The 14,747-nt window shown below is 42.0% G+C and overlaps 1 protein-coding gene across 3 annotated transcripts in view; it reads left to right on the plus strand.

The window, feature by feature from the left end:
• HPRT1 (hypoxanthine phosphoribosyltransferase 1) overlaps positions 1–13,396 on the plus strand; it is a 35,215-nt gene extending 21,819 nt beyond the window's left edge. For 2 of the 3 annotated variants that reach the window (XM_023248905.2, XM_023248906.2), the window contains exons 4-9: positions 2,210–2,275; positions 6,268–6,285; positions 8,231–8,313; positions 11,907–11,953; positions 12,123–12,199; positions 12,710–13,396. In XM_023248905.2, the coding sequence (XP_023104673.1) occupies positions 2,210–2,275; positions 6,268–6,285; positions 8,231–8,313; positions 11,907–11,953; positions 12,123–12,199; positions 12,710–12,757 (339 nt within the window). In that variant the 3' untranslated portion in view covers positions 12,758–13,396. Of the gene's footprint in view, positions 1–2,209; positions 2,276–6,267; positions 6,286–8,230; positions 8,314–11,906; positions 11,954–12,122; positions 12,200–12,518 lie in introns of all 3 variants that reach the window. The other variant, XM_023248907.2, reaches the window with a different exon arrangement.
• The last annotated feature ends 1,351 nt before the right edge of the window (positions 13,397–14,747 follow it).

Consider the following 14,747-nt stretch of genomic DNA (forward strand, 5'->3'; position numbering starts at 1 on the left):
GGAAGTATATAAAGGTAAAAAGCCTTGTTATCCCCTTTCTCACTACTGAGACGTAACTGATGTTATAAACTTGTTTAAAATGCTGAGCAAAAGTGGTTTCATAGGCAACACATTGCTCTACTACTTGGCGTTTTTAATTCCCATTGTTCATGTCAGCATGTATAGATTTTCAGATTCTTTTTAATAGTGGCACAGTATTACCTTTTGCAGATGAATTTAATTTAAATAGGTCCCTGTTAATAGACATGTTGGTTGTCTCCAGTTTTTCTTTTTTATCAATAGTTGATACAGTGAACCTCCTTTATATGTATCTTTGCATAGTTGTGTTTTTATAGCATCAGTAGGATTGCTGGGGCAAATGGCACACATGCTTACGATTTCATTTTATTTTATTTTTTATTTATTTTTAAGTTTTATTTATTGAGAGAGAGAGAGAGAGAGAGAGAAAGCGAGCAAGCAGGGGAGGGGCAGAGAGAGAGGGGGAGAGAGAGAATCCCAAGCAGGCTCCGTACTGTCAGCACAGAACCCGACTGGGGCTTGAACACACAAACTGTGGGATCATGATCTGAGCCGAAGTCAGACGCTTAACTAACTCAGCCACCCAGGAGCCCCACATGCTTACAATTTAATAGGTATTGCTATGTCATTTTGAAAAAGGCTTGTACCAGTTTATACTCTCACTGGGAGTGCTTGTTCCCCCTCACTTTTGTCAACATATATCATCAGGCTTAAATTTTGCCAGTGTGAATGGATGAATGGTAGAATCACGTCGTTTTAGTGTTTGTCTCTCAGCTCAGTATCATTTTATATGTTACGGCCTTCTCTTCTGTGAATTGCCTATTTGTGTTTGTTCTTCATTTTCTATTGGATTCTTGTTCTTGGAATCCAGCATATAATGGGAATATTTGTTACAGATCTTTTCTTTCAGTTTGGGTTCATGTTATGCCTGGGTTTTTACCCTAAGAATGTGGAAATATTTCTTCTACGTTTTCTTCCGGTCTGCTTATAGTTTTATTTTTTACATTTAGATTTTAATTCAGCTGGAATTTATTTTTGGGTATGCTGTGAGGTAGGGATCATACTTTATTCCCCCCCCCCCCAATGGATAACTACTTCATTGAATAATTCATCTTTTCCTTACTGACTTAAAATACCGTCTTTATTCATATACTAAATCCTCATATATTTCTGGGTGTGTTTCTGGGCTCTATTCTGTTCCGTGGGCTCTTCGTAACTGTGCTGGTACAGCGTTGTTTTAATTGCTGTAGGTTTGGTATGGTCTGTTCTCTGGTAGGGTAGGCTCAGCTCTTTCGTTCACCTGCTCTTTGGCTCTAGCACAGCCAAATTATGATTATCACCACTAACTACAGTGGATAAGGAGGATTTCCCTTTGAACTCCTGTAAGGGTCTCTGCTGCATTCTGTGACAGAAGAAAACTGGGAGCCTAAGAAGTATGCCTTAAAGGACTACTAATCAGACCTGTTTCTCCAGACTGTGTTGAAGATGACCTGGATCTTGCCTAGATTGTTGAAGGCAGTATTTTGGGGGTTGAGTGTGATATAGACCAGAATCTACAGCTTGCTTGACTCATGGGAATGGTCCAGGGCCAGAACCAGACATCTGTCATGCTAATAACTTCCTTCACGGTTCAGAAATTACTGTGACTGAATATGGGTGGCTGCTATAATACTGCCCACTTGACAATGTGTGTCTCCTATTTTTTAGGACTCTTTTTTTTTTTTTCAACGTTTATTTATTTTTGGGACAGAGAGAGACAGAGCATGAACGGGCGAGGGGCAGAGAGAGAGGGAGACACAGAATCGGAAACAGGCTCCAGGCTCTGAGCCATCAGCCCAGAGCCCGACGCGGGGCTCGAACTCACAGACCGCAAGATCATGACCTGGCTGAAGTCGGTCGCTTAACCGACTGCGCCACCCAGGCGCCCCTTGGACTCTTAAAAGCATCAAATCAGTAATGGCCAATTAGAACTTTAAAATTCTTACTAATGTCTAGCTGAGAGTTACCTTGTTCATTTCTTGAAACATAATTCTTAACAATTTGTATCATTTAGAATATCATAATGATATGACATTAGATAGCTAACTTCTTAAATCTTCTAGGTTCCATTTGATAATTTGAAATGTGTGTGTGTGTACGCAAAAGGATATACATATATGTATTTATATCTTTTTTTTTTCTTTTTAACTAGAACGACCAGTCAACAGGGGACATAAAAGTAATTGGTGGAGATGATCTCTCAACTTTAACTGGAAAGGTATGTGTCTTGAAGGGGAAGAAAAGAGTTCTCTTGACTTCATGCCAAGAGTCAATTAGTAACACTGTGCTTTATCACTAAGAGGCAGTTTACATGGTTATTTATACACCTAAACAAGGGTTATTTAACTCTTAGAAGCAATCTAAGTTAGCTATCTTTCCCTAGGTCATATGCAAGAGAGGCAGAAGAATCCAACATTAAAGTCCATATTACAAAGTACTTTCTCTGTGGTGATCTAATTTGGAATTGTTCAAAAATATATTTTTGGGCATCTCCTGGGCGGCTCAGTCAGTTAAGCGTCCAACTCCGGATTTCGGCTCAGGTCATGATCTCATGGTTCGTGAGATCGAGCCTCATGCTGGACTTTGCACTGACAGCTCATCATGGAGCCTCCTTGGGATTCTCTCTCTCTGCCCCTCCCCTGCATGCACATTCTCTCTCTTAAAATAAATAAGCTTTATATATATATTGGGGGCGGGGCGAGAAACAGTCTTCTTTTTAAAAAACAGACTCACTCAAGGGCACCTGACTGGCTTAGTTGGTAGAATGGGTGACTGTTGATCTCAAGGTCATGAGTTCAAGCCCCATGTTTGGTATAGAGATTACATGATTAAATAAATAAAGCCTTAAAAAAAGTAAAAAAAAAAAAAATAGATTCACACAGCAAAACATGTAGTAGTTGTGAAAGTGTGGGTTCTAGAGATGGACAGCTTTTTTTTGTTTGTTTTTAAATAAACTCTACACCCAACATGGGGCTCAAGATGAAGAATCCCATGCTCTACCATCTGAGCCAGCCCCAAGATGGGCGGCTTTGATTCAAAGCCTGGTTCGGTACTTCCTCTGTGTGACCCTCGGCAGATTATCTAATCCCTCTGTCCTCCCATATGTAAGGTGGGGACAGTAATGGCAGGTACCTCATAGAATTAAGAGCATTAAGTGAAATAGTGCATTAGACCTCTTCCAACAGTTTCTGGTAGTTAGAATACTCAATAAATTCAAACATAATACTATTTTAAGAAATCTCAAAAAGAGTTCTTTAAAATGCATCAAGATATTTCCAGTGTAGACAGTTGGCCGAAATAATAGAGATATTAAGATATTTGAATATTATTCTTGTGATATATTGAAATGATTTTTGAGTAACCAGTGATAAATCAAGGAATGTTACAGTTTTTTTCAGCTGCTAGGTTGTTTTTTATTTCTAAACACTGCCAAATATAAAGGCATAATCTCATAAAAGTTTCACAACCGTCCCATGAGGTAAATACTGTTACCCCTATTTTACAGATCAGGAAACTAAGACTCAGCAAATTTGAAAGACTTGTCCAGAGTCACACTGCCGCTAAGTGGCAGAACTTGACTTTAAATGCAGGTCTGTCTGGCCCCACAGCTCTTTTCTTCCTCTGGCTTTTAGGTTTTAATGGTTACAGCTTACTTGACTATCCGTTAGGAAACTTCAGCATGCAATACTGGTGTCGAATCCCCTTGCCCCATGTCAGTGTCGTGCCAAACTAATCTTGTCTTCCTCAGCATCTTTTGAAAACTTCAAAAGAGAAATTAGAATCTGTTGACTTTTTCCCCTTCCTGCCCATCTTATATACCACTGCCAAACCTATTCTTCCCTTCTAGTGTGCTTTGCCCATATTTAGAAGTCATTTGAAGTCCTTACTCCTATAATCAGTTTTTAGTGCTGGAAGGGGCCTAGCCTTCAGAGCGTCCTGGGATTCCATTTGACCTTGCCTTTCCCGCCTAATGGCTCTATCCTATTATGTGGCTTTGTGATCTTTAAAGGTCTCTTTCTAAGATAAATTTCTTTTCACGATCATCACAGTAGAACACATTTATTGTGGGGAAGAAAAACAAGACACGTAAGTTGGGTGAAGCTATTTCATGGTGGTGAGATTGTTTAGACTTTCTATTTCAGTTCTTTTTGGGACACTGTGTGTGTGCAGTACATAGGCATATAAATGTTTTTCCTCTTTTTTTTCCAGTTAGTGCTTGAGAATATGGGCTTTGGACCCTGAAAACACTTCTTTAGATCTTTACCACTTCACTAGTTTTATGACTTTAGGCAAATTATTTGACCTCTGAGTCTCATTCTTTTCATTTATGAAGTAAGGATGTAGCTATTTGGCATAAAATGAGCTCTCCATAATGGTAGAAATTCTCATTATTTTTAAATATTTTTAAAATTAAGTTTCTTTATTTGTTTTGAGAGAGAGAGCGAGTGAGCTGGTGCACATGGAGGGGAGGGGCAGAGAAAGAGAGGATCGTAAGCAGGCTCCTTGCTATCCGTGCAGAGCCCGAGCCTGGCTCGAACTCACAAGCCGTGAGATCATGACCTGAGCTGAAACCGAGTCAGACGCTTAACTGACTGAGCCACCCAGGTGCCCCTCGTTGTTTATTTTTAACACAGTATTGAGATCGTACTCTAGATACTATGATTTTGTATCGGGTAAATATTTATTCTCTTTGGATTTTGATTGATTTGTACAAACTGTATCATAATACCAGAAGTCAGTGGTTATGATTTAATCAAGGTTGTGTAGCTAGAATTAGAGCCAAGACTAGAATACAGTTTCTGTCTCATAATTCAGTTCTGTTTTCAAACTATAACTCCATCCCATGGTGTAAATTGCTGCAGCAATGAGCCACAGTTAGGACGGGAGGATGTTGTCCTTCAGATGTGCTAGCACAGAGCCACATGGTAGGTGGTGAGACAGTTATTGGTCCAATAACCGCTTATATTCGCTTTTAGTAGTGATTGAGATTGCGGTATCTTTTGAAAAGAGACAAATTAGTTGTGATATGAGGAAAGGGGTAAATGATATACAGACTGTGGTAACAGTGTTATGTACATTACAAAGTACACACAAAATTACAGGTTAAACAGGGTAAGGTTAAAAAAAGTTCTAATATTTCTTTCTTGCAACCCTGTGGATCTCGTGTGCCCTACCTTGATAACCACTGACTTAGAAGAATATATAGAACATTAAAATTCCGATGCAATAGGTATGTGACCAAGAAATGAGATCTGCAAATACACAGTATAGCATAAATCTTTCTTATGACAATGATTAAACCAGTATGTGAAATGCTGCCTCGTTCCCATAACTGACATAAGAATAGATAGAGCTCTTCTCTACCTTGGAGGTCATTGTTAGATGGTTTCTCCTGTAAGGGCTTTTCCAGTTATAAAATTCTGAGAGGTAGAAACTGGGGTGAGGGTTTATGGTGGAAGAAAGCATTGGTACCTTTCTTTAGTTGAGTCCAAGAATACGAACACATCCAGAAAATGCAGATCAGTTTCAGCCTAATGAGAAAATGGGTTTTGAGTTGGGTTCCATATGGTAAGCTAAATGCATGATTTTGGAGTTACAGTAAAAATTATAGTTGTTGAATGTTAGAGTTGGAAGATACATACTAGTTCAAGTCCCTTATTTTACACATGGTAAACTGAGGCCCAGAGAAATTTCACTCTCTGCCCAAGATTAGACATTTGTTTAAAATAATGAGAATTAAAAAATGTTTTTTAATCTTTATTTATTCTTGAGAGAGAGAGAGACAGAGTGAGAGTAGGGGAGGAACAGAGAGAGAGGGAGACGCAGAATCCAAAGCAGGCTCCAGGCTCTGAGCTGTCAGCACAGAGCCGGACGCGGGGCTTGAACCCACGAACCGTGAGATCATGACCTGAGCCGAAGTCGGGCGCTTAACCCACTGAGCCACCCAGGTGCCCCTAAAATAATGAGGATTTTTTTAAAAAATGAACATATAGGTCAAATTTTATTTTTAAAAATTCCATTATAGTGAAAATTTCTAATTAAAGAGTTCCATATCCCAGCAGATGGCCCATTGTTTAAATCAGGGTTTGATATAGGAAGGTATCTTAAAACAAGAATTTGGATGATGAGTTTGTTATGATGTGACTTGAGTTATAATTGGAAACACTGTCTGACTCATTGTACTGATTTTCATTTTTTTTTTTCTTCTAGAATGTCTTGATTGTTGAGGTAAGTTCCACCTTCTTTTAATATAGTTATTTATGACTCTTCTGATTTAGTTTGCATAGTCCTAAAGGTAATCCAGGGAAAGAAATTCCTCTTCATCAATTTTAATGGTGGGCTTGTGTTATGTAAAAGGGAGTAAGATTGTTTTTTTGTGAGAAATACTTAGTAATTTATTTTTATTGGATAATGGAAAAATGTTGGTATATTTCTTACCCTTCTCTTTTGGGCTTGAAATTTTTTTTCTTTCTTTTAAAGTTATGTATATCATTCCCGTGTATGTTTTTTTATACTTCTGTTGCATATGTGTATCCATATCCAAAACATATTTTGTGATTTAATGATTCTGTAGTGCTGCACTATACATATCCTCTCTCACCCCTTGTTATTTTCACTCAATACATTCTGAGATTGTTCGTGTTGGGACGTACGGTTCGTTGGCCTTAAAGTGCAACATTGCATTGCAGTGACAGATCCACCAATTTATGGCCCTACAAATAGGGCAAGCCTTCCATTTTTCCTACAGGGCTGCTAAGAGCATCCTTTTGCGGTACCCTACATGCACATGTGTGAGTTCCGTCTATATACAGGCACTCAGGAGTGCAGTGACCACACTAAGTACATTTTGTTTTACTGTTATTGCCAGATTACTCAACAGAGTGGTTGTATGCTTTTTCACTCTCACCAGGAGAATGAGTTCTCATTCTTGTATGTAAAATGTTTAAGGCTTAAGAGCAACAGTATCCCCCAGTTCATTTTCGTTGTTTTTAAGGTTTTTAGAAACTTTAGCTTGTGGATTAAAAACTAAACAGATAACACTTCCAAGGATGCAGGAATATCCCTGGGAACCGGTTGCTTGTTCGTAAATGTAGATTAATTCCACTTCAGATTGATTTTGTGTGGGGTAATGCCACCTAACAAATTGCTGCAAATCCAGCTTAAAACCACACGTGTAGCGTCTCCGCCTTCATGGGGCAGGGGCCTGAGTACCAGTTAGCTGGGTCCTCCGCTCGGTCTCATCAGGCTGAATCAAGGCTGGGGCTCCTGTCTCACCCCTGGCCCGTGGTAATCTTCCAAGTTCATTTAGGTGGTTGGCAGAATTTAGTGCTTGTGGTTGCAGGGTCGAGGGCCCCGTCGTCTTCCTGGCTGCTGGCCTGGGGCGGCTCCCAGCTTCTAAAGGCCGACCTCGCGCCCTTGCACGGGGCCCTCTCACCTGGCAGCTGACTTCTTCGGAACCAGCAGGAGATCCTCTCTCCGGTGTGCTGTCTCATAGAGCTAATCACAAGAGTGACCGTCCCCCTCATTTTCACAGGCCTGCTCATGCTGGGGGTGGGGGTTATCCTGGGCGTGTCCACTGGGCAGTGGGAGTCTTGGGGGCCATCCGAATTCTAGCCACCGCGGCGCGGAAATCCGCCTCTTTCTCGGGTCTGTAGCCCTGACGTTGCTGATGACTCACAGCTACCACTTTGTGAAGCTTCACACCATCTGTGGAGGGTTTTCATTGAAGAGCATTAGGGTTATGGTTTAAGAAGTTTTTTCTCAACTGGAGATGGGTTTGTTTTGGATAATGTCCTACTTTTTTTTAAATGAAGTAGGTTCCACACCCACCACAGGGCTTGAACTCACCACCCTGAAATCAGGAGTCACGGGCTGTGCCTATTGAGCCAGCCAGGCGCCCCGTTAATGTTGACTAAATAGCTAAGATTCACCTTCATGTAAAGTCATTTTATATAGTAAAACCTTATTTATTTGGATACTTTCAAGATGGCATAAAGCAGTGTTTCTCAGAATGTGGTCTATTAACCACGTGCATCCGAGAGTTGGTTACACTAAAAAAAAAAAAAAAAAAAAAAACATTATTCCATTTACACACAGCACTTTGGCATTTTGTATTTATATAATTTCTCAGTTTGATTCACTATATAAATGTCTTTTCTCTTTTTTTTTTAAGGATATAATTGACACTGGCAAAACAATGCAAACCTTGCTCTCCATGGTCAAGCAGCACAATCCAAAGATGGTCAAGGTTGCAAGGTATGTATATAACATTATGACATGGGGCATTTTCTTCATTTGAAACAGGATTAAGTAATGCTTCTTTGTAACGGTAAATGTGCTCGAGTCGTGTTGTCTTCAAAAAGTAATGTGATCTCAAATAAGACTCAGTAAATATCCTTTGTAAATAATTTTGTCATGTGTTAACAAAGCCCTTCATTGCAGTCATTTTTGCCTAATATCATTAACATTTGGTTTTTCAGCATGCTGATAATGGTGTCAACTTGTCCCAGGTAGCATGGTAGATGGTTTGGGACTCTCTTGAAAAAATGAGACCAAGGATCCCAAATTGAGGTTCGGAGGTGGCAGGAGGGGGATGGGTTCCGAGGTCCAGGTAGTGGCGACACGTGCCAGCCTCACCTCCGGGCCCTGCCTGTGCTGTTTGGCTTGTGCTTTCTTAGTTCTACCTTTGTTTGTAGCTTAATTATAATTGTATTTCATTATAATTACAGTGTAATCCCTGACAACTGGGAGATAGCACTTTACTCCCACTTTGCAGATAAGGGTACCAAGGCATAGGGAGCTGGCCGAAGGCACACAGCCTGGCTAGCACACTCTAGAGGTGAGGTTTGAAGCCAGGCAAGCCGGCTCAGAGTTCGTGCTTTACCGCCTTAAGTTTTCGGTAGGGTAACATCCCAGATGGTTTTTTGGTTTCTGTTGTTTTGTTGTTTTAGATTTTTGCAGTTTCAGCGTTTATTTTGAAATCATTGACCATGCTATAATTTTTCTGTGACAAGAGTGTATAATGATGCACTCTTAGGGCACTAGTACCCTGGAAGCCAATCGGGGCTCTTGCTTATTTCTCTACGTGCTCTTTAGGATTGTAGATGTCAACCTACTGTGACCTAGGATGTCCTGTAGCCTCTGAATGTTCCTTTTTCCCTCTTTCCCGGAGTATGCTGTGGAATTGAGAATGCCTCATGAAAGAGGGATTTTGTGTTGCTGGAGGTATGACGTGCTCAAAGAATAAATACTTAGGTCATTTCTTACTGATGCATTTGGCCTAAGTCAGTGTTTCTTAACCTTTTCTTCCTAGTCTCTCCCTCACCGGTGAATTTTAAGATCTCAAATACATTGTATGTCTGTTTACAGTATGTGTGTATCTGAGCTTTATACATAAGAGTAAGCATGAGAGCTTATTTTTGTTATTCAGTGCAGCTTTAAGAATGACTAGATAAGCATTTTAACTTAAAAGTTTAATTCAAAATGTAAGCACTATTGGGGCGCCTGGGTGGTGCAGTCGGTTGAGCATCTGACCCTGGATTTTGGCTCAGGTCCTGCATCCAGGCGCTGATCATGGAGCCTGCTTGAGATTGCCTCTCTCTCTCCCTCACCCTGCCCCTCTCCCCTGCTCATGCCCTCTCTCTCAAAAAATAAAAAATAAAACACTTAAAAACTATGAACCGATAGGAATGTCAAACGGAATGGCTGCTTTGGCAAATAGTCTGGCAGTTTCGTGAGAAACAAAACACGTAGCCATCATAGGACTCCAGCATCTGCGTTTATCCCAGAGAAATGAGGACTCACGTTCTCACAAAAATTTGTATATGAAAGTTCATAGCGGCTTCATCTGTAATAGCCCCAAACTGGCAACAACCAAAATGTCCCTCAGTGGCTGAATGGCTAAGCAGACCGCCGTGCACCTTCTGTGGAGCCCCGCTCAGCGGGACAGAGGAGCGCGCCATTGAGCCGCGCGGCCACTTCGCTGAGCCTCGGGGGAGTTGTGCTGATAAGAGCCCATCCTGAAAGCTCACCTCCTGCGTGAGTCCATTTACGCCACCCCCTTAAAGTGACAAAATGATAGAAACGGACAACGAATTAGTGCTTGCCGGGGCCAGGGGGGTAATGGGTGGGTGTGACTGGAAATAAAGAGGTGGACAGAGAGAGCCTCGTGTGATGGAAAGTTCTGTATCTTCAGTGTGGTGGTGGTTACATGGATCCACGCGTGTGATAAAATTGCCAAGAAGTATACGCACGCGCACACACACAAATATACGTGCGAATGACTGGTGGAATCTGGAGAAGGTCGGTTCCCCAGAGTCTGTGTGGGAACTGGTGGTGGCAAGCTCCTAGCGACGTGAGCTGTCAGCACTGGAGGAACCTGGGGAGAGGGCACGTAGGACCTCCCGTGCACTTTTGTGACTTCCTGGGGATCCATAATTATTTCAAAATGAAAACTTTGAAAAAGCTGTTTACGTGGGACTCTCTAGCTGCTTAGTAACTTTTAATACAGGTGTAGCTCATTCTGTTGTGCTTTGCCTCATCGCACTTTGGAGATGCTGTGCGTTTTACAGACTGAAGGCCTGTGGCAGCCCTGCATCGGGCAAGTCGGTGCGCAGGCGCCGTTCCTTTTTCCAATAGTATTTGCTCATGTCGTCTGTATCACATTTGGATGATTCTTGGAATGTTGCAGAGTGTTTCATTATTATTGTATGCTTGCCGTGGGGATCTGCGATCGGTAATTATGACTTCTGAAAGCTCAGATGATGGTTTTAGCATGTTATAACAATACAGTGTTTTTAAATTAAGGTGTGAACACTTTTTAGACATAATGCTGTTGCACACTTAATAGACTACAGCGGAGTATAAACATAACTTTGTGCACTGGGAGACCCAAAAATTGATTTGACTCCCTCTTTTGTGATATTTGCTTTGTTGTGGTGCTCTGAAACCAAACCTGCAAGATCTCTGAGCTATGCCTATATAATTTACTCACTTCTACAGACTGTAAAAATTAAAAAAAAAAACAAAAAGAAACCTATGTCGGTGTCCCATCCGTAGCAGTTCTGATGGATGTATGGGTCAGGGGTGTGGTCTGGGTATCTTGAGTGTTGTTTTGTTAAAGTTCCCAGGTGATTCTGATGTGCAGCTAAGGTTGAGAATCGCTTCCTGTCCTTCCCAGGTTTTTAAATATATTTATCTAGGAAGGTATAAAATCATAAGTTGTGTCGGGACTGCCCTTAACGTGCGTAAAGGCTGTCGAAACACCGTCTACAACTTTTCTTAACGGCTGAAGATTTTCAGCAGGTAGTAGGCACTTGAGTTTCAAGATTGGCTTATGTTGGAGGTGGCTTATCCCACCTGTGATTTTTGCTCTCAGAAGTAAATTCTAGCTCCTCTAGCATGCTAGTTATAGTTCAGCCTAAAGATCTTTGTAAGCCACGAATTAAAGGTCTCAAAAGGTGATGCTCACATCTCCTACCCCTTCGCAGCGTTAGGATTGGATTTCCAGGGATTCTGAACCACTCGGTGGCACTCCCCATCCATTCATCCTTCTGATTAGCCGCCCTTCGATGGGTGCGCGGGCGCTCGGGGTGCAGCTCTCGGGACAGTCGATCGTGTTCCAGGTGGGGCTCAGTCAAGGGCCTCATCTGTGGTGTGAACTCACTGCTGCTCCTGCCCAGCGATCCCTGTGACCCAGCTCGCCGTTTCATAGTGTGCCTTGGGGTGTGTTGAAACCGAACGTAGTATATTCTACATGCAGGTGAAAGCAGGTTTCAGAGCACTATGTTCTCTTGTGTGGTGCCCTGTCATGTCTCCGTATGTCACATGTTACATTTTGTCACTAACAGCTTGCTGGTGAAGAGGACCCCTCGAAGCGTTGGCTATAAACCAGACTGTAAGTGAATTACTTTTTGTCAATCATTGAACCATCTTTAACCCAAACGAGTTTTGTCGGAAATGGTGTAGAGTTACTTTAGAGAATATTTGCGGAGAAGGCACATTTGTAAGCATTGGATCGGAAAGTGATGTGCTGTATCTAAGTGATGAATTGTGATTCTTTGTAGTTGTCGGATTTGAGATCCCAGACAAGTTTGTCGTAGGATATGCCCTTGACTACAATGAATACTTCAGGGACTTGAATGTAAGTAATGCTTCTTTTCCTCGCTCTCATTTTTCAGAACCCGTATACAAATTTACGAAAGAGAAGAATTGTTTTCTCTTTCCAGCACCTCATCATTGGAACAGACTGATGGTTCCCATTAGTCACATAAAGCTGTAGTCGAGTGCAGACGTCCTGAGAGCTGGAACGTGGCCAGGCTAGCACGACACTTCTTGCTGGCTGCAACAGTTGAGCAGCTTTAGTACACAGTAACTGTCCCATTATGATTGCGGATGATAGATGTGGTCATAAGTAAGAAATAAGCGAACTGGTTCAAGTCTTTGCACTCACTCTCTTTCAGATCCCCACCTCTGCTCCGTAGGCGGGAGGCCCGAGAGCGCGTTGGTGCACACAGGCGGGGGAGATTAGCCAGGCCGCGCGAACATCTGTCTGTCCACGGAACAGCCCCGCGGCACGGTGCAGAACGCGCTTCTTGCCTTGTGTCGCAGAATACGCTTTTCTAATGTGGATTTCTGGCTTTCTGTTTTACAGCACGTTTGTGTCATTAGTGAAACTGGAAAAGCAAAATACAAAGCGTAAGATGAGATTTCAAGTTGAGTTTGGAAGCGCCTGGAGTCCCCTTGGAATCACCAGTCCCGTGTTCTAGTTCTGTGGCCAGCTGCCTAGTAGAGCTTTTTGCATGTATCTCCTAAGAATTTTATCTGTTTTGTATTTTAGAAATGTCAGTTCTTTATTTGCACTATAAGCATATAGACTATCGGTTCCCTTTGGGTGGATTGGTGTTTGACTTGTGAATGAAAAATCTCTTAAACCACACCACTATTGAATGAAAATAATGAAATTGTATCTGTAAGAAACATTTAAAGAGAAGATATATTAGTTTTTTAATTGGTATTTTAATTTTTATATATTCGGGAAAGAACAGAAGTGATTGAATATTGGTAATTATACTACTGTGTATTTAGAAGAGGAAGAAACAGTTTTCCTATCAGCGACAGCATCTAAGGTATTGTTGTGTTGGATAAGCCATACGTCCTGGAATTACTTTACTGTTTCAGTAGTATCGACTGTATTTTCTCACTTGTTCAGATGATTTCCGGTGAATCTTTGTCAACAGTTCCTTTTAAATACAAATCTGCGAATTCCAGAAAACTGGACCACGTTTTGAATTCTTCAGTGTAAAAATCCTTACAATAAAGGCTGTCTCTTTAAAAGAAACTATGCATACCTATCATTTCTCTACAAATTAACCTAGTGTAGTTTTTTTGTCGCTTACCTTTTCCTTGTCTGTTAAGTTTTAGCAGCTATTTTAGTTGTAATCTTTACCAAGCATAGCAAATACTGATTGCCTGGTAGAGTGGGTTGGCAGAGCTAGTGAAATCCTTACCAACCCGGGGGACGTTAAATTTCCGACACACGGTGTACTTTATCACACCTCACTGTGTTAACGCAACACGGCTTTGTCTCGGAGTTGTGTTAGATGGCTCACATCGCAGTCTCGCATGCGGCTCAGCAGTCTGCCTGCAGACACGTGATGGTACCTTCCTCGTGTAGACAGGAATCTTACTGATTAAAGACCAGCAGCAGCAAAACCTCTTGTTTTCTGGGAGCAGGAAGAAAAGTTTGAAACCCAAACTCTCAGTGGCTTCTCTGCCCCAGGTAGGGGATGAACCAGCAACCCCGTGAGCCATCTAGCCGTATCGATGCCTTAAAAAGTTGCTGTAGGGGCGCCTGGGTGGCTCAGTCGGTTAAGCAGCCGACTTTGGCTCAGGTCACGATCTCGCGGTCCGTGGGTTCGAGCCCGCGTCGGGCTCTGTGCTGACAACTCAGAGCCTGGAGCCTGTTTCAGATTCTGTGTCTCCCTCTCTCTCTCTGCCCCTCCCCTGTTCATGCTCTGTCTCTCCCTGTCTGAAAAATAAATAAAACGTTAAAAAAAAATTAAAAAAAAAAAGTTGCTGTAATTCCCGGGAGCGAAGTAGGGAAGAACTTTAAGTAATACCAAGTAATCATTTGTCGCAGTCCTAGAACTTGCAGAAAACCTTTTCACTTCCGTTCTCTCCTTTGATCTTCATAAACCTGTGACGTTGAGGTTGGCGTTGGTGCACGCAAGTGGAGTACCCGCCATGAGTCCCGATTCCTCTCCTCCCGTCAACACGTCACCTCCCGGTGGGCTACCCGATGGGCTGCGTCCCGCTGCTTCTCCCCCGCCACCTTTTCGGGTGCACTTCCCACCTCCGGTCAGGTTGAACCGTGTGAAATGACCGTTCTTGTAGGTAAAAAATTATTGGCTGTTGGCAATTTCGAGTGGTATAACGTAAAAACGTGCTGTGTTATCTACATTTGTATGTATTGCTTACTCTTTGTCTCCCCCATCCAAGTCTTCTAGAACTTGAGCCCCATTAGGGAGGCAAGAATTTTTATCTGTCTGGTGCACTGATGTAGACTCAGTGTCTCAAAGTTACTGGGAACTCAGGTGATGTTGAATGGATGAATGGCTAAGAGCCCTGGGTTAGACCACCCTGACCTTTGCTTATTAGCTGTATGACATTTGAGTGACTGAACCTTGGAA

Source organism: Felis catus, chromosome X (assembly GCF_018350175.1).
Source record: "Felis catus isolate Fca126 chromosome X, F.catus_Fca126_mat1.0, whole genome shotgun sequence".
Classification (NCBI taxonomy): domain Eukaryota; kingdom Metazoa; phylum Chordata; class Mammalia; order Carnivora; family Felidae; genus Felis; species Felis catus.